The 19,103-nt window shown below is 63.1% G+C and overlaps 1 protein-coding gene across 3 annotated transcripts; it reads right to left on the reverse strand.

Annotated features, from left to right (window-relative positions):
- Positions 1–585: 585 nt before the first annotated feature.
- On the reverse strand, positions 586–19,103 carry CEP131 (centrosomal protein 131). 3 transcript variants are annotated; one of them, XM_081219310.1, is made up of 26 exons: positions 18,902–19,103; positions 16,259–16,460; positions 15,411–15,520; positions 14,852–14,966; positions 14,423–14,550; positions 11,919–12,032; positions 11,236–11,391; positions 9,876–9,993; positions 9,403–9,519; positions 9,051–9,201; positions 8,439–8,533; positions 7,780–7,962; positions 7,222–7,398; positions 7,018–7,143; positions 6,783–6,908; positions 5,656–5,772; positions 5,148–5,250; positions 4,236–4,437; positions 3,863–3,970; positions 3,641–3,758; positions 3,281–3,355; positions 2,172–2,314; positions 1,915–2,092; positions 1,624–1,820; positions 840–900; positions 586–764 (listed from the first exon to the last, which is right to left on the reverse strand). In XM_081219310.1, exons 2-26 carry the CDS (start codon positions 16,442–16,444, stop codon positions 690–692), a joined length of 3,279 nt encoding a protein of 1,092 aa, XP_081075436.1. In that variant the 5' UTR covers positions 16,445–16,460; positions 18,902–19,103; the 3' UTR covers positions 586–689. The 3 variants fall into 3 exon arrangements, with proteins under 3 accessions (XP_081075436.1, XP_081075435.1, XP_081075437.1); XM_081219309.1 differs by having other exon boundaries at positions 6,780–6,908; XM_081219311.1 differs by lacking the exon at positions 18,902–19,103 and having other exon boundaries at positions 7,018–7,398.

Below are 19,103 nucleotides of genomic sequence, written 5' to 3' on the forward strand. Positions count from 1 at the left end.
CCAGCGGCCTGGTCCCAGCACCCTTGGCCAGGGCAGCAGCAGCGACAGAGTGCCTGGCGGGAGGGCAGGGGAGGAGAGTTCCCAAAGGGGAAGTGTCCCCTCCGCTGCCCTCTCGCTCCCCTGCCCAGACCTTCGAGGATGGGCCTCCACCCTCCTCGTGGGCAGGGCCTGTCCAGTGCCCATTTCTCACAGGTTCCAGGTTGTCACCTCCAGGGGGTGTCCTGAGTGGGGGAAGGAAGGAGAGGCCCTCAGGGAGGCTGGCCAGTTCTCTAACCATGGAGGGGACACACAGCAGCCTGTGCAGGGGTCGGGGAGGAGGCTCAGAGCTCCATCCCCAGGGATGAGGGGTGTGGTGAGGGGGCACAAGCGTCATGGGGCTCGTCCAGGCCCAGGCTGGAACAGAGGGCCATTCTCTCTGCTCGGGGACTGGGGCCTGAGTTGGGGAACCGCAGGGCCAGGCAGGAAACATGGGGGGCAGGCCAAGAGCAAAGCTAGGTCGGGTCACCTCACACCTGGCCCTGAGCAGCCTCTAGCCCCGCCACCCCAGGCCCCAGCCCAGGAGAGACAAGTCAGGGTCACACAAAGTATTAAAAGACACCTCTTTACTGTTACAAAGTAGCCTCGGTGCTCCACCTGAGGGGCGGCCAGAGCACTTCCCGCCAGGCGCCCTCAGCCTCTGCTGTCGGCGGTCACTTGGCACTCGGGAACGGCCGCCTGCACTGCTCCAGCAGCTCCTCCAGGTGGTCGGCCCTCTTCAGCGCGGCCTGCAACAGGCCGTCCACCCTGGTCAGGCCCGAGCCACCCCCGCTCCCCCAGGAAGGCCGGCCGTGGGGACCCACCTCGTGCTGCTTCCGGAGGCTGCTCACGGCCTCCTCCTTCTTTGCCAGGGCCAGCTTCACCCTGCGGGGGAGCGCACGGTGGGCCTCTGTGCGGTGCCCCTGCCAGACCCCCACGCCGGCCTGCAGCTCTGAGTGCAGCAGGGTGGCTGGTGGGGGGCCTCCATCCCCCGAAGAGCAGGAGGGGCCACTCCTGGCCACCTTGTCTCAGCCCTGCTGACTGCGGCACTGGGCCGCCTGGAGAAGCCAATGACAGGACCTGTGACCCCATGGCTGACCCCGTGTGAATCCATGGGACTTGGGAAGGGCTCCCTGCTGAGAGGAGGACGAGAAGCCCCCACCACACGCCTGCGTCACAGAGCACCCACGGAGGGCAGGCAGGTAGGGACCAGGGAAGGACTAAGGGATCCCTGGCAGCGGGGGGAGTAGGGGGTGGAGGGTGTCCATCCTTTCTGCATAGCACCCACTCCACCCAGGCCCAGGGGGCTAAGGGCCAGGGAGCTCCTCTCCGGACACCCACACATAGGGCACCCACCCTGGCTGGGGTTGGCTGGGCTTCTTCCCAGGCTCTGGGGCCAAGCACAACATAGAGGACGACAGAGCCTCAAACACAGAGCCTGGAGCAGCCACGGCTGATGGGGCCCAGTTCTGCGTCGGCAGGAAGCTGGAAGGAGTGCGCGCAGCCCGCTCGCCTTCCTGGGCCCAGCGTCCTCTTTGGAGCCACCGGGTCCCGCCTGCCTCCCCCAGCCCTGTGCTCCCCAGGACCCCAGTCAGCCCTGCAGCCCACCTCCCGTGAACCTCCTCCAGCTCCGCCTGCTTCTCCCGCGTGAGCTGCTCCAGCTCCAGCCGCTGGCGGGCCCGCAGCTCGGCCAGCTCGGCCCTGACCTGCCGGTTCTCCTCCTCAGAAGCTGCCAGCCGGTCAGCGAACTCCTGGCGAAGGACCTGGGCCAGGCTGCTGCGCTCGCCAGCCAGCTGCTCATTTACCTGGGGTGGGGTGGTGGGCGGGGACGACAGGGACTGCATGAGCGGACGGCGGGGGCTGGGGGCTGGCGGTCAGCCACCCATCCTGCCTGCTTACCGCCTTCACATCTGCCAGCTCCTTCTCCTTCTGCCGCACCAGGCCCTGCAGACGCACATTCTCCCCCTCAGCCTCCCCAAGGCGCCCCTTCAGCTCTGCGCACCGTTCCTGAAGCTTCCGCTCCGACTGTTCCAGCTCTGAGAGCTCCGCCTCGTACTTATCCCGGAGGCGTTTGACCCTGGTGGCGCAAGAAGCAGGGTCAGAGGCAGCCCCATTGCCAGTGTCTGGGCCTCGCTCCGGGGTTCTCGGGGCCTTACCGGCTCTCGACGGCCCGCTCGTTCTCCTCCCTGGCCAGCGTCATGTCGGCCTCCAGCCGGTGGATGACCAGTTCGATCTCCTTGTCCCGGGCTCTCCGGATCTCTTCCTTCAGCTCCCGTTCCCGGTTCAGCAGCCACGCTTCCTGCAGGGGAGGCCCAGGGGGTTTGGGGGGCCGGCTGAGGTTGGCGGAGGAGGCCGAGGGATGGCCACATGGACTCTTGGGAATGCCCTGATGGCAGGGAAGGAGAGGCCTCACACTACCCCAGGCCCCACCTGTCCTCAGGGGTGGAGGCCACGTCCTGTCATCAGGACCCAGCGTGGGACACAGTTGGGGCTTGAGTGAGAACAATTAGCACAGCCTGGTGCTTCTCCCCACTCAGAAACCCGGGACTAAGGCCACAGAGACAGCGTCTGCTGCCAAACTGACTCTCCTGAGAAAAGAAGGGACCTCATCTGGTTGCTGAGGGCAGGGCCGGTGCCCCACCTGGGGGCGAGAGCATCAATGGGGCAGCCTCTTGGAAGGCAACCTGGAAACTGCCATCAGGTTTAACATGCCACGCCCTTTAACTCGGCAAACAGTCTGGGAACGTATCCCACAGATATGGGGACCCCTCCGTGCATGGCTGGGGGTGGGGGATAGCATGGCTGCTGGGCCACTGCTCAGGCTTTGTCCCCAGGCTGATGCCTTGTGTGGCCCCGGGTGCCTCTCCACCACAGCCTCCTTCCAGAACAGGAGAGGTGACACAGCCCACCTGGTAAAAGGCATGAGAGGACAAGGAAAAGCCTGCTCCTGTGTGGGCCCCTTACACTGGCTGCAGGTCAGGCTGTCAACTTTGAGAGCAGCTACCTGGGCGAGGGGAGGGTGAGGAACGCCCGCCACCATCAAGTGGGGTCCGCTCCAGCCCCCTGGTCTCTCCCGAGCCCACCTGGAAGCTCACTCAAGTACGGTCAGAATCACACCGCCAGCCCTGGGCAGCCAGAACCCACATGTGCCCGAGGGGAGGCCACAGAGGTGGAGCCTACAGGCCAGCTTTGAAGCCTGGGGTGCCGGGCAGGAGGGGAGAGAGGGAAGACCCCACCCCCTGCCCCAGCTTCACCCGCCTCCCACCTCCTTCTTGGCGGAGTTGGCCTCCCACATCTGTTTCTCCACCTCCAGCTGGTCCTTCAGGGTCTTCAGTTCCATCTGGGGGCCAGTGACAGGGTGAGAGCAGCCCCCGCTGGCTGCTCCCCACCCAGGGCAGTGTCTGCAAGAGCCTGGACGGGGCCTGTGGTCAAGCTGAGGGTCTGTGGTGAGCTAGCTGGGGAGCCCCGTCACGTGAACCCAGGCTCAGCATAGCACTCCAAGCGGCTGCCACCCTGGCAGGTGGGCGCTGCTCCTGGTGGTGGCCCCTCTCCACGGGTGGTATGGGTGCTTTGCTGCTGGGCTGGCCTGGAGGGGCGGGGCCCGGGCGGGATGGGGCGGGCTGACCTGGTGCCTGCGCTCCTGCTCCTCTCTCCCCTTCTCAAACTCGGCCCTCAAGGCCCGGCCCCCTGCCGAGCTGCTCTCCTCCAGCTGCCGCCTCAGCTCATCCAGCTCCGCCCGCTGCCTGCAGGTGAGCAGAGGCCAGTTCTGTACCGCTGAGCGGGGCTGGGCGGGGCTGGGCCCCTCCCCTCAGTACCTGGCGGCCTGCTGGGCCCCTCCCCTCGGTACCTGGCGGCCTGTTGACCCAGCCGCTCCTTCTCCTCGGCCACCTCGTTGTAGAGCCGCTGCCGCTGCTGCTGCAGGGCCCGCTGCTCCTGCTCCAGGTGCTGCTCGAAGCTGCGGACACAGGACCTGCTGGGGGTGGGGCCGCCGGAGTGCTGGAGTCCCCACCCCGTCCACCCCAGCCGCCAGCCGGGCACGCCCCTCAGAACTGAACTGCCCAGTACAGCCGCATCCCTTGGTGTCCTACACACCCCCCTTTCTCTGTCCTCCGAGGGAGGCCACTGCGGAGGAAGTGCTGTTCGCTCTGGGGGGGGGGGGTCTGCGCACACCCCAGGCCTCACCCCTACCCTCCACATCCCCAGAGGGCTGGGACCCTCACCGCTGCTGGGCACGCTCCCACTCCTGACGGCCCAGCGCCTCCTTCTCCCGCTCCAGGTGCTCGCGGAGCTCCTCCGCCTGGCGTCCGTAGTGCTGGGCCGCACGCTCGTCCGCCTGCAGCAGCTCTACCGCGTGCAGGCTCTTTAGCTTCTTCACCTCCTGCTTGTGCTTGGCGATCAGCTTCTGGATCTCAGGCTCCAGGCCTGGGGGCATGGAGGGAGACCGTGCTGCAGGGACCCTCCTCCACCACTGCAGGGGCGCTGCCCCTCACCCCTCTGTACTGTGGGGGACCCCCGACCTCTGCCCACCATGACACCAGGGCTGCAGTTCGGGTAGAGGACCCCCACCATGGGCTCCAGCCCTAAGCACAGCTGAGTCCACCAGTGCCCACGGCATCTCTCCCTGCCCACTGCACCAAGACTCCCTCCTTGGTGCTCTGGCCTGTTGGGTCTCCCCCTGGAGGACAGCGGTCACTGGAGAGGGTGTCCTGGGGCAGGAGGGCCGGGCATGGGCAGGCACAGCTGGGGCTGCCCCATCAGCCCTCAGAGGGCTAAGTGGGGGAGGAGTGACTGTGCTGCCAGCAGGCAGCCCCCACCCCGAACCCCCATCTGGCTCGCACCCCTGGAAGCTAGAGGAGACAAGGAGACCCGGCAAGGGGAGCCCAGCCAAGGGAAGGTGAGGCCCCCCCCCAACCCGGACCGGGCCCTCTGTCTGGACGCTGGTCTGTGGCCAAGCTCGTGTGCCGCCAGCCTCCCTTACTCCTCCCAGCCTCGAGCCAGCTGGGCCGCATCCATGAGTCTCACTGCTTCCCAGGAAGCTTCTCCGCCACGTGTGTAATTGGAACTACTGTTCTCACTCGAGATCCCCACGATTACTCCACCCGAGTGGCGGTTCTGGGCACAGTGGCACCCACCTTTGACCGTGATCTCCTTGATCTTCCGGGTCTTCTCATTGATCCACTTTTCCCTGCGGACTTTTTCAGTGGCACTCATGAGTTCTTTGAGTTTCTTAATCTCCTACCAGCAAGGAAACAGGAGTCAACAGAGGAGCTGTGTGAAGCGGGAAGATGCAAATGACAGCCCCCTTCTGGCCATCCCCTGGGTTTCAGGAGGCAGCCTTTCAACAGTGACCTCGGGCAAAGCAGGAAGCACCAGGGGCTGCTGGTCGTTGTCTGACGAAAGCCGGTAGTAGTAAGTGGCGTCCCTCTGACCAGGGACCAGAGCTGCAGCATGTCGTCGGTCACCTCCTCTGAACCCCACCTCATCTGTGACATGGGAGGGGTCAGGCGAGTCCCTCAGCCCCTGCCCCGGTGTCTGCCACCTGCCGGGAGGCTCCGGGGGCCACCTGTCCTGGGGTCCCTCGCACAGGGCCTGCAGGCATACCAGGCCTGGGGTCAGGTGTCAGGAGGGTGAGGGGCTCACCAGCTCGTGCTTCTCCTGCATCTGGGCCTCCTTGTCCTTGAGCCTCTGGTCCCCCTGCTTCAGCTCGGCCACCAGGGCCTCGCACTTCTCACCCAGAGCCTTCTTGTCTTCGATCAACTGCGACCAGGGGCGGAGGTGAAGCTGCTGCCCCGTGAGGCCAGGAGACCCCGCCTCCCCTCACCCGGGAGGCCAGCGCACCAAATCCCGAAACACCCCACTGCTCCTGGGTCTGTGCGGGACCCTGGGTCTGGGAGGGTGAGCACACATGGACAAGGGGCTGCAGCTGCCCCCGGCCCTCAAGCCCCCTGAGACCTGGCTGGTGTCAGCGGAGCTCAGGCAGGGACGGTGCCTTGGCTACAAGCCCCCCACTGTGGCCACATCAGGAGCTTCCTGGAATGGGGGTCATTCTTTCGACCCTGTCACCTGGCCTGTGGAGAAGGGCCTGCCCGTCGCCTGCCAAGGGGTCTCTGTGAAGCCCCAGGATGGTACCCAGCCTCACTGGGGGCTCCAGGCAGACCCCCAATTTGGAGACACCTATGATCACCAAGCAGAGTGTCACTAATGATCACGGGAGGCCACTCGGTTCCTCGGGGCTTCTGCCTCTCTTCACAGACCCCACACCAGAATTTTCCTCAGAATAGGACCCGACGGGGGGGCTTGACTGAACATAGCGTGGGCCTGAAGCTTCCCCCACCCTGTCAAGGGAGCTCTGGCTGCCCCACCAGCCCCAGCAGACCAGGAGTGGCCTCCCCGGGACACGGACAGTCTGGAACGCGCAGGAAAGTTCAGGGTGTGTCCTGCTGGACGCCTCCCACCAGGCCCCCAGAGGACCAACCAGTCCAGCTGCCCGCCCACCATGCTGGGCTGGGGAGCATGGCCATGGGTAGGGGGAGGATTATGGCTGGGGGGAGCATCGCTGGGGACTGGTGAGCACTGGACCAGCCCTGGTCCCCACAGGGGAAGATGCTGCCCGTTTCTACAGAAGGAGAAGGAGACCCACAGGGGAGGCCAATGGCTCCAGAAATCTCCATGAGGCCCGAGCTGGTCTGGAACCCAGTCCCGTTCTCCCCCGACTGCTCAGGTCCTGACAGCCCTGCCCTCAAGCCCCGCCTCCCAGGCAGCACCACCTGGTCGATGAAGGACAGGTGCCGCTGTATGGTGGCCTCGTAGTGCTCCTTCTGCTGCCGCAGCTGCCGCCCCAGCTCCTTCTCCGTCTCTTTGACCCGCCGGATGGTGAGGTCGCGCTGCTGCGCCTGCGGGGGGTGCGGGAGATGAGACAGAGATGAGGCCCTAAGGGGGCAGGCCGGGCACTCACTCCAGCTGGGGACATGGGGACGGAGGCAGTGCTGGTGGCAACGTTACCAGCGCCCTCTGCAACAGCACCATTGCCTGCTTCTTCTCCTCCACCTCCAGCTGCAGCCGCATCACCGATGTGCTGGCCTCGGACGCTGGCTCCAGGCGCCCCAGCCCCTCCTCCGGCACGGGCCCCTGGGGACGCGGCTGTGTCAGGCAGGCCCTGGTCACCTGGTGGCGACCTGCCGTCCCTCCCTGGAGACCCCTCCACACCTGGGGGGCCGAGGCCGGCAGGCCCTGCCCAGACTTCTCCATCTCATCCAGGAAGCTCATGATACTCTGCAGCTTGGCCTCCGAAAGCAGAGTCCCGTCCTCGCGGGGGCAAGCAGCCACACTCAGCTTCCCAAATTTCTCCAGGTTGTCGGCTGTCAGGGAGCTGGAATCGTCCTCCTGCGGGGGGAGGGGGCGCAGCATTAGGGGCAGTCAGGGCAGCGGAAGACTCTGGGCTGGCCTTCCAGGAGTTGCTCAGGGCCCCCTGGGGCAGGGGAGGGCCTGGTCCGGAGGGAGGGCCTCTCAGGCTGCCCAGACCCTGGCAGGGCATCCATCACCTGGGGGCACCACTGGCAGAGAGGTGGTGCCCACCCCACCTCCACCCCTGGGTTATTCTGGGGGTCCTAAACCTTAGTGAGACCGGGGATGACAGGGGGGTTCAACAAGGTCCCATCTGGCCCTCGTTAGCATCCTGACTAGAGCAGGGAGGAGCCCGGTGGACTTCCCTGGCCCCCAAAGCGCCCCTGTGACCGTGTGGACAGTGGCAAGGACCACGGTCACCTCGTCGGTCCAGGCGTATTTGTCCTTGTGGTACACCTGGGGGCGGGGCAGCGGCTCAGGCTCCTGCTCCAGCAGCTTCAGCGTGTCCAGCAGCTCGTCCAGGGTTGCCCTGGACTTGGCCCTGCTCCCAACAGGGCCCAAAGCTTCCATGCCCTCACCAGCCACATCCTGGGAGCTGGCATCCTGCAGCAGATGGGCCATTAGAGGCAGAGACCACCAGAGAACAGTGTGGGGGAGGCCGGGGGGAGACTTCCTCCACACGGGTGCCTGCCCGCTCAGCCACAGGGACTGGGCTTGCCCCCCAACCCACCTCCAGGGAAACAAAAAGGGCGGCCGGGTGAGATAGGTCCGGGCCTGGCCTCCTCGTCCCTCAGGCTGGAGGCGTTGGCCAACACCTAACCTCTGAGCTTCCAGCTCTCTTCTGTGGGCCTGCACAGGCCCCACCCCAGTGTCCATGAAGACCCAGCGGGATTCCAGAGCAACCACTGAGACCCCAGCCCTCCGCTGGAGCGACAAGACCCATCCTGGGTGGCCTTTCCTGGTGCGAGTGACACCACAGCCAGGGAGGGGCAGGGAAAGGGCAAGCGCAAGCCACCCCGGCACAGATGCACCCCAGAGCTGAAGCCAGGCAGGGAGGGCAGGAAGGGCTGTGCCGAGACCTGAGGCTTGTCCTCTGGAAGCTGCCGGGGCTCTGGCGACGAGTCGCGGGCAGGCTGGCAGGGGTCCTCCGGGCCCACGGTATGGAGGCCAGCTCCTGCACAATGGAACGCAGCGTCAGCCCACCTGGGGGCAGCGGACATGGGGGAGCTCTTGGGAAGAGGCCAGGGAAGGGGGATACAGGCCTGGGACAGCACGTGCCACCGTGGACCTCACGGAACAGCGGGGACGATGGAGAGCCCTGACCTCCCGGGGCAAGAGGTCAGGTAGCTGGTGCAGCTGCTCTGTAGGGACCCTGTGTCCAGCTCCAGAGTAACTGGGGCAGAGGTGGAGGAGCAGGGCCTGGTGTCTGCTGAGAACGACGCCCCTCCTCCACGGGTGGAAGCCACAAACGGGGCAGTGGCACACGGGGCCAGAGGATGCTGGCAGAGGCCACACCTCCTTCTCAGCCACGGGCCTCCCTGAGGGAAGGGGATGGGGAGGTCTGGGCATGGGGTGTCCGCCTTCAGGGATGGCTGCACCTGGGGTCACCATAGCCGGGGTGTCTGCACATAGAGCCGGAGGCAGAGGTGGGCAGGCGGCAGGGCAGCCTCCGGGCTCTAGGACCTGCTCACCAGTGTTATTGGCCTTGCGGGTCTGCTGGGCAGCGCTCCCCGGCCTCAGGGTTGGCTCCTGGGTGGTCTGGGGCTTCCCTGTCTCCCCGGGCCCCTTCAGCAGCCCAAGGTCAGCGTTACGTGACTTCTGGGCTCGCTTCTGCTGCAGTTCCTGCCGTGGGGAGCATCTGTGAGCAGCCCCACCCAGGGGAGAGGGCAGCCCCTTGTCCTCCCCAAGCTGTACTGCCCAAGGCCCCACACCCAGGGGCACAGGGAGGGGGCGGCGGGGCCCCCAGGAGGGCAGTGGTGCTCTCGGCACATGGGGGTCCTGCCTTAGCACCAGGCTCCCCATGAGGCTCAGGTCACCCCTCACCTGGATGGCTGCCCTCCGGGCCTGGCGCGCCTTCTCCTCCCGGGCCTTCCTCCTGGCCACCTCCTTCTGTTGGTGCTGGTCCAGGAGGTTCCCCTCTCCTAGCCGCTGCCGCTGCCCCTGCAGAAGCCGAGCCATGGTGGGTTTCACTGGGAAGATGGGGTTGCCCCATCCTGCCATTTCTCTGCCCCACAGAGGACAAGCTCCCCTCTCCCAGGTGGCCAGTGGCTCCTGCAGGTGGGAGATGGCTTTGCATCCCAGCCAGAAACCCACCCCACCTTTCGGCAAGGGTGACCTGGCACCCAGGCCCTGCCGACCGAGTGACTCAGGAGGGAGGAAGCTGGGCCCCCAGATGGGGGGCACCCATGGGGCAATTCTAAGTCCAACCCCACTGGTCTGAGAAACCCTGCCGTATAGCTGGACCCCTGGGATTCTCGCCCGCCCCATCAAGATGTGGCTCACACACCCACGCTGACCTCTCGCTTGGACGCCAGCAGGCGCTCCAGGCGGGCAGCTCCGGCTCGGCGCCGTTGCACTTGATGTCGGTACCAGCGCTGGATGGTGATGGCGGCCTGGTTCACCTGGTGGATAAACCTGCCAGAAAGTGGGGCTCAGGATGGAGGCGGCTGAGCCAAGGCCTCCCTCCCCGGGTCTCCAGAAGGCCTGGCAGGCAGAGAAGCCGGTGGCTGTGCACGTGGCCCTTCTTCAGGTGCCAGCGTTCACCAGGGAAATGGAAATGCTCACCCGCACAGGTTATTCACAATTGCTAGAAACAGAAAGTAACCCAAAGGCCCACCACCTATGGGTGAGCACTGTGTGCTCCTGACAGCGACATTACTCACAGACAAACAGCAACAAACCAGGGACTCTGCAGGCCAGGCACAGAAGGCCACAGGCCGGTGCTCTAGTCAGGGCCTGCTAGGGAAGGCAAGCTGCAGGGGACAGGCTGGTGTGGCCAGGGTCTCGGCCAGAAGGGGCTGGGTGAGAGGCATGCGAGGGGATCCCAGGGGGTGACACCATTCTGTCTGCACGTGCATCAAACTCATAGACCTGTGCCCTAAAGGGGGCGTGTCTTGTTGTACGTGAATTATACTCAGTAAAGCGGGTTAAACCCAAAGCCTTCACCTTGGCTCTCAGGGACACTTTGTTGATTCACTCAGCAAAGGTGCTAATGGACCATCTAGGATGTGAGCAGTCACCGGCCGTGGGACATGAACGCAGAGGGGAGCCCTGGTGGGGACACCTGGGCCTCACCCAGCTCGTCCCGCTTGCCCACTTCCAGGGCCCAGTCCCAAGTTCTACTGGGACAGCAGTGGTGACTGCTCAGCCAGGTGGGGCTCTCAAAGTGCTTCCTGACGGGGTACAATGTCACAGACCTGGGGCTGCGGCAGGAGATCCCCCCCATGCCCACCCTCTGCGCTCCCCTGGGGCAAGATTCTAGGGGCGGCTCCATCAGCTGTTTGGAGTTTTTCAGTTTTATATCTTCTTTCTGCTTAATGTTTTTTTAACTAACAGTTTTACTGAGGTATGGTTTACATACTTATACAATTCACCCATTTTGAGTATACGATTCAATGATTTTTAGTAAATTTACAAAGTTGTACAACCGCCAGCATGATCCGATTTGAGAACATTTCCATCGCCACCCAAAGCACTCCCCTGGCCCCAGGAAGCCACCACTCTACTTTCTGTTTCTGCAGATTTGCCTTTCTTGACGTTTTATATAAAAAGAACTGTACGTGTGGTCTTTTCAGCCTACATATCTTAAAACAACTCTTAAATGGAAATTTCTCTCACTGGTACCTCCGACCTCCTCCCAGCCCTGGCTGCGGTCACCTCTCAGCCTCCTCCTCGGTCACCTCCTTCCGTCTGAGCTGCCCAGCGGTGCCCCCCGAGTTGTTCTGAACCGTGTGGTTGCTACGGGCCGCGTTCTTCTGTGGCTTCCCGAGGCTGCTGCCCTCGCCCTCGTCCGTGGCTGCCTTGATGATGTTGCTGACCGGGAGGGCAGAGAAAGGATCACAGCCTCCTGACAGGGCCCCCATCTCCTGGCCCCTGGGGGACGGCTCTGCCCGCAGCCCGGGGAGCTGCCTCGGCCTGGTCCCGGGGCCTTGGGCCTGGGAGGAGGAACCCACAGGTCCTGTTCCCTGTTCTGACTTGCTGGTCATCGCCAGGGTCACCTACTCTGCCCCCACCAGAGCCTGTCTGGTGGCACCCAGGGTTAATGGGCACTGCATTTAAAACAGCAGAAAGGTCTCAAATGTCACAGGATCCTAGAGCCAGATGGTGACTCAAGACACCCATGGGCCGTCCCTGACCTGAGCACACCATGCAGTGGATGTAGGGGTGACGGACTAGGGGCTGCTCTGCTCAGCTCAGCTCAGCCCTGCTCGAGACTCCCCTTGGCTTTGGTCTTAGCCGGGGACCGGAGACTCAGGGGGTGGCTGTGGCTTCCTCGGCAGGACCTCAGGCTGGAGTGAGCCCAGGTCGTGCATAGTGCCAGGCTGGAGCCAGGGCCTTACTTGAGGGAGGGAGCCGTGTGGTTGGAGCTCTTGGGGGGCGGCACCTTCTCCGAGGGGGTGTAGTGGTTGTGCACCATGGTGGTGACGCAGTTGCCCACGGCGCCCTTGTTGCTCCTGCCAGGAGACACCGGGGCAGGGGGGTCAGGCTCTGGGAAAGACCCCCGAGTCACGCTGTTGATGCCAGGGCTCACTGTGGCATTGTCTCAGTGTCCCTGCCGGTGAGGCCCTTCTTGGGACCCGGGAAAGCTCCACCAGGGCATTCCACCAAGCAGAACCCAAGGTTTGGGGGTGAAAACTGCGGCCCCTGACTTCGGACATGCCTGCGACAGGGTGGGGGAACGGTCACAGACCAGTCAACAGAGAAAGGACCTCCCCCTGCCAGTTACACGTGATGGATGGAATACACACTGTTTTCTCTCTGCCCCTCTCAAACCCGCTAGAAGGAATAAAAAATGTACAAACACACAAGGATGAGAAGATGAGACGGCGGCAAAGAAATGTCCACAAAGTTCTTGAGGACGAGGAACAGAGGGCCCAGCGGTGACTGACTCGCAAAGTGAGTGAGGGGAAACCTGGGTGCCGCAGGGGCCACGAGGCAGCTGGTCTGCACCCCAGGATCCAGGGAGGTGCAGGAAGCAAGGGCACCTGGCTCTTCCAAAGCAGCAGCTGCGCCTGCACCCCCTTCCTCACTCTGAGCATCAGGCACCAAGCCCACCCTGCCCTGCCCCTCCTCCTGCAGAAGACAAGCAGCTAGGCCTCCAGGTGAGAGTCTGTGCACTGGACCAGGACACCCCCATCCCTTTCCTGCCGGCCCGCAGAACTAGTGGCCCTCAAATAACCCCGCGGGCGAGACAGGAGGATCTCTCCCTGGAGAGACTGGGCAGCCCCACAGAAAAGTCCCAGACGCAGACAGGTGGGGAGCCCCCAGCACAGCAGCCTGGTCCCCACACAATCACCCCAAAGTGAAGCCTCCAGGCAACTTTTAGGGCCTCCCTCTTAAATTCTGACAGAGCCAGTATTCCAGACATTTGGGGAAAGACCCACATGTGAAAGGTCAACAAACAGAGTATGATGGAGATAAGGCCAAGCAAAGAACAGGACATTTCAACAAATGTACACTCAGCGTCAGGCTGTGCTGATAAATCTTTAACAGCCGAGTCTCTAGAGAGAAAAGCTCTTATCTGCAGCATCTGCCAGTGTCAGTGACAATATTCCCACCATGGCTGATTTCAGACACCCTGGAACCAGAGCCGGGCAGAGGAGGACAGTCAGCCTCGTGAGCCGGTGCAGGCAGCTCCAGCCGCCGCTGTGTGGAATCCTCAAACACGTGAGAGACGAAACAAGAACAAGATGCTACGAAAGAGGAAGGATGGAGACACATTCGAGAACAAGAGGAGCTACAGGAGAAGAAACAAAGTGAGCAAAGGGTTGAAATACAGTTAAGTGCACCTATCAGAAAGCAGATCCCAAAGCTAAAGAGAAAGAAAAGAAGGGAGACGCCAACTTTGTAGAATCAACCCAGGAGGCCCAACATGCAAATAACCGCAGTCATAGAAAGAACGGGAAAAAGAAAAGGGAGAAAACTGTCAAAGAAATGACAAGAGGAAATTTCCTAGAACCGAACAGCACAAGTGTGCACATGGACCAGCCACCAAAGCCCAGTGTGATGAGTGAAAGGACCACGTCAAAGGCCTGGCCCTGGGAGCTTCCACAACAGAGAAATGAAAAGATGACTCAAACTGCTTCTAGAGGGAGGAAAACAGACACGTGAAAGGACTGGGGATCAGGAAGGCAGTGAATTCACAACAGCTCTCCACGGAAACTGAGCAATTGCTTCAAGATGTCAGGAAAGCTTTCCAATCTAGAACTCAGCGCCAGCCAAACTCTCAGTCGGTGGAACGGTCAATGCATGTTCAGGCACATGTGGTCTTAGAAACTTTACCTCCCACACATCCTTCCTGAGGAATCTACGGGAGGCTGTGCTCCCCTAGAGATGGAGGAAATGGAGGGCCTACCAGGAGGGAGCGGGTAGCAGAGGGCGGCCAGCTCGGACCCAGGCAAGAGAAGACAGGGCTCCGAGAGGTTTCTCTGGAGGAAGGTGGACGGGCAAGACACCTGCTGGCCTGCTGGAGGGGAGTTCTAAAGGTTCTCTTGTCAAGTCTGGGAGAAGAAGTGACCCACACACAGACAATGAACCAAGGAGGAAAACAAGAGATCATTTTTAACTCCGGGAAAAACAAAAGTGTGCCCCAAACATCAACAACGTCTCCTGAGCAGATTCTGCTCTGAGGTTCACATCTTGGATTCCTCAATCCTCCTGACTCTGGGGGGCAAACACAACCATTATCTCCTTGGTATAAATGAGGATCCTGGGGCCCAGGAGGGTTAAGCAACCTGCCCACAGAAATGTTCCGAGGCCCCCTGGTCCAGACACAGATAAGACAAAGCAGCCACCCCTGGGAGCTCTGGGTGGGCGGGGCCGTGTGGCCCTGCAGCTGGCGCACCTGTTGTTGGCGGTAAAGTTGGGGGCCAGGGGCACCGTGCACTCTCTCCTCCGTGGGCCCACCGGCACGTCGAGGGTGCCAGGACTCTGGGCATCGGGTGGCAAGGTGAAAGCCCTGGGCTGGTCATCCTGCATATAGACGACAGCCTGTGACCTCGCTGCACACGCCACTGACACAGGGCCCCTGCCCTGCCCCCACTGCCCCACGCACACATGGGGAGCGGTGGGATGGCCTAAGGGCTGGGACATTCTTTGCTGCTCCTCCTCACGTTGACCGCTGTGGTTAAAGCTGGCTAACTAACACTGATGCCCCCCACCCCCTGCTGGCCCATCCTGCAGGGGCAGTGAGAACAAAGCCGGAACCAGGCGTCACTCCCAACGGACGCGGGCCGCGTGACGTCCCGTCCGCTCAGCTCAGCTGCAGCCTCACCAGGACATTCCACGTGGCTCCCTTCTCGCTGGAAGCTTTGCTCAGACCGGCAGGCCTCTTTCTCCCACCGGGGCTGCCCTCGAAGAGTGTCAGGAAGTCTGGGGGCTCTTCCGGCCTGTGTCGCAGAGAGGACAGCAAGCAGGGATAGTCACTGGGCCAGGGGAGCCCGACTCCCGGAACCCAGACGGGGGTCGTCTTACGAGAGGACAGGAGGGACCAGGTCACCGGTGGGGACTCCTGCTCCCCAGCCCACAGCATAAAATATCATTTCTCAGCCCCGATTTGACAACCGCACCTGGAAGAGGTGCTCACACCTGTCCTGTGGCCACCACAACACCTCAGGCAAAGCGCAGCAAGGACAAGGAAGAGGTGCAGGCAGGGGGATGGTGGCCTTGAGGTCCACATCCCTGCACAGGAAATGATGGGCCAAGACTCGTCCCGCCTGCCCCGCCCAGGGCTGGCCCCCCGTCCAGCCAGTGCTCACGCCAGTGAAGCTGGGAGAAGGGCTAACAGAAGGAGGAAAGAGCAGGCCGGGGGTGCCTGAGGTGTCAGAGGTTACCTGAGGGGGCCAGGCCATGCCTGGTTGGCTTGTGGCTGGTTGACCTGCGTGGCACTGTTAGATCTGCGAAGGTTGCTGATGGCCCGGGAGCCTCTGGGCCCTGGGGCCTCCTGCCAAAAGGAGGGAAGCAACCAACCATGTGGCCAAGGTTTTAGACCCTCGCCAGTCCACGCAGCACCAGGGCAGGCTTGGACACAGATTTAGAGAGAGGCTCTCCTGGGTCACACGTAGACAGGTGGGCAGGGGAGCAGCATGGGGGTCCTGGGTTTGACCTGCTGAGCAGGGGCAGGTCCTCGACCTCTCACACCAAGTGGGAGCGCCTCACCCCTGGCAGATGGAAGGTCCGAGAGGAAGCGCGTGAGGCCCGCCTGGGCGCTGCAGCAAAGGCTGACCATCCTCCTCATCACCCTCTAACCAACGAGCCTGGCCACTCACTCCCCCCTGCAGCTCTTGACCCGCAGCTCCCGTGGCCATCTTGCTGCCCCCCTGCCCTGCCCTGCCCGGTATCTCAAGGCCACCAGGAGCTCCTCCTTCCCCACACATTAACCCCGTTTACAGAGGAATCACACAAATCCAAATGTTGCTGGAACAGGAGGGGCAGAGGGCTTGGTGCTGGCAGGATCTAGGCTCTGCCCAGGGCCAGCCGACCCCAGTCTTGACCTCTTGGTGAGTCAGCTCCCTGGTCTACAAGCCGGAGTCCTTCCTGTCCCGGGGCGGCCCCAGGGATGCATGGGATAATGGACATGAAGGTGCCTGCTGAGGCGTGGAGTTTACCCAGGAGTCAGACACCACCCCGAGGTAGGGGGCCCTGGACACCCCTGGACCTGAGGCCTAGCCCTAACACTCACCAGCATCTTCCTCCTTGGCTCGCTGCCAGTGACCACGGAGATGGAGCGGGCGATGGGCTTGGTGGTGGAGGCACTGTTGGGACGCCGGGACATGGGCAGAGGGAGGCCTGTCAGACTCAGGTCCATGCTTTCCGGGCTGCCCTCGGGAGGGCCAGAGGGGCCGCTGAGGGCCCTGGAGCCTTTCATGGTGGACAAGCAGGCCCTGAGCAGGGAAGAAGGGATGCGAGGAGGTGTCCTCCGAGGAACCAGGTGCGCACACATAACCTCTGGTCCGGCCGCAGGGGACCAGGGCGCCTGAGTCTGCCTGCCACCCAGCTCCCCAGAAGCCTGCCACGCCCACCACCCTCCTCACTGAGTGGCCATCTCCTCATTAGGAGCAAAAGCGAGTGGCAGAGTGGGACCCCGAGCATGAACGGCAAAAGGACGGCCTCCTGGGGTCAAGATGACCTTCCCCGGAGGGGCACTGCTTGGGGTGGCCGGGGGCTGCGGCAGTCATGGCTGTGAGCCCCCACCCCGTGACAGGTACTCCACCCGCCTGGGCCCCATGCTCCTCATCTGTAAAATGGGCCTTTAAAAGTGCCTCCCCAGGGGTTACCATGAGGCTCAGATAAGACGGCTGTGAGGCTGGCACGTGGTAAGCACCCCACAGGTGATATTCTAACTGGGGTTTGTTAGGGCCCCCAAACTTATCTGACCACAGAACCCCCTCCATCTCCTCAGAACCACCCAGAATATCCACGAGCTCCTGGGATGCAGCATCTGCTCTCGTGTCCAGGTCCCCTCCTCCCCTCCTAGGTTGGCCGCCTCTGCAGCATCCCGTGCTGGCCCTTCCTCTTCCGACTCCTCAGCCCTGGGCCTCTCTCTTCGTCCTGGGGGACTGCCTCTGGCCTCCTGGCTTCAAACACCATCCATGGGCTGCCGGTTCCCACAGTCATACCTCCCACCCCCCTGTCCCCTAGTTCCCAACTTAGCTAACCACAGAGCCCCTGGCACCTTAGACCCAAACGGACACCTGACTACCACCTCCAGCGCCCCTCCCTGGAGGGCATTTTCTGAAACCGTCTGAGACCGAAGATCCAGGTCTCGTCCCGACATCCTCTCCCTCACCACCACACCTGCCCCCTCCGCAACCCAGCCGGTGCCCCTTCCCCGTCAGTCCCTTCCCTCCACAACCCCCATCTGAGCACCCATCTCCTCAAACTGGACAACCGCAGCAGCCCCTCCTCCGGCCCTGCCTGGCCGGCCCAGCCCCTCCCCGCACGGCAGCCACAGCTGATCTTTCTGAACCGGGTCTCAGATCAGGCTGTGCCCCCAGTGAAGACCCTCCGAGGACTCCCAAGCAGGGAGAATAAAGTCCACATGCCTAATGCCCCTCAGACCTGACCCTGATCTCTGTGACCTCCTCACTGCCTCCCTTTTCCCTCCTCAATCTGCTTGAGACCCTTCCCTGGGATGTCACGAGGCCCCCTTTCACTCAGAGGGCTGCCTGTCGCTGTCACTCTTCATTCCCTCATCCTGCTTCATTCTTCTTCACTTGACCACCTGCGCACACAGGTTGGTCTGTGCACTGCCTGATGCCCTCGTAAGAATGTAAGGTCCATGAGGGTGGGGACCATGCAGCCCCAGAACCCGGCATGTGGCAGGTGTTCAGGTAACAAGAGGGGGTGAGCGGCACCAGGAGTGACCAGAGAGGAATGAGCACAGCCCTCCGTGCCGCGGAGGACTCTGGTGGGCGCACCAGCGGGCGCACTCCATCGTCACCCAAGGTCAGCACAGCAGCCTCCTTCAGCCCCAACACCCACAGCAGAGGTTTTGTCCCCTACTCTCCAGTGTGAGGGCAGAGGCTGTGCCTGCCACTCACCAGGCCAGTGTCCTCAGTTATGCATTTCCGGTCGGGTCCTGGGGGTGAAATTTAACACCCTCCTCTCCTCGAGGCACTGGTCACACCCAGCTGGACCCAGGCTGGCCCACTCGAGGAGGAACGTGCAGGGCTCTGGGATGGTAAACACAGCCTCTCCGTGGAAACCTCCAAGCTAGACCTCACCTTGCATATAGAGGTATCCCTCCCAGGGCCTGAAGGTGGGTGTTCAGAGCCTCTGCCTGGACACCTCAAGATGGGCTGTCCCAGGACCCCAGGCAGCTTCTCTGCCCAGCAGCTCCCCATCTCTCTGTGGTTTGGCTCAAGGTGGTGAGACCGGACTGCTGACTGGTTTCCACCCCATCCTCCTGGGAAGGCAGGAGGAGCTCAACGGCCCTGGGGCATGAGCCCCTCCTCACCTGTGCGGGGGCACCGAGGGGCCCTCACCTGCACCCTCCCCCTCATCTGGGCAGACCCCTTTACCTGCATAAGGACCACCCCCCGGTGACCTGCGTGGACCCCCTCACCTGTGCGAGGGCCACACCCCCTCACTTGCGCTGGCCTCCGCATCTGGGCGGGCCCAGGACCACCTCACCTGCGCGGGGACGCCCTCAGCGGAACGAGGCCCCACTCACCTGCACGTTCCACCTCACCTGCGCAGCCCGGAATGCCCCTCCCTGCGCGGTCCAGGAACCCTCTCACCTGCGCGGGCCCCATCATCTGCGCAGGCCCTGGACCCCCCTTCACCTGCGAGGGCAACCCCACTTGCACAGGGATCCCCTCACCTGCGCGGGTCGGGCCTGGGACTCGGGGCCTGCGGGACCGAACGGCGAGGGGTACGCTGGGCCCTCCAGGCGGGGACAGGCGGGGCCCAGGCTTTGGGCCGGCGACTTCACGCCCCCGGCCCCGGCGCTGACTCCGAGGCCCGGTGACAATGAAACGGCCGGGAGGCCGGGCGAGCAGCCGCAGCTAGCAACCAGCAAACAG

The sequence above is a fragment of the Mesoplodon bidens genome, assembly GCF_964165515.1.
Source record: "Mesoplodon bidens genome assembly, chromosome: 19".
In the NCBI taxonomy this organism is placed as follows: domain Eukaryota; kingdom Metazoa; phylum Chordata; class Mammalia; order Artiodactyla; family Ziphiidae; genus Mesoplodon; species Mesoplodon bidens.

Bases quoted from the DNA above. Each gene is read 5' to 3' on its own strand.
- CEP131 (XM_081219311.1), bottom strand. From the start codon at position 16,444: ATGAAAGGCTCCAGGGCCCTCAGCGGCCCCTCTGGCCCTCCCGAGGGC. The intron at 9,994-11,235 runs GTGACCGCAGCC...ACTTTCTGGCAG, and splicing joins ACCGAGGAGGAGGCTGAGAG to GTTTATCCACCAGGTGAACC. The intron at 7,963-8,438 runs GTCTCGGCACAG...CATCTGCTGCAG, and splicing joins TTCCAGAGGACAAGCCTCAG to GATGCCAGCTCCCAGGATGT.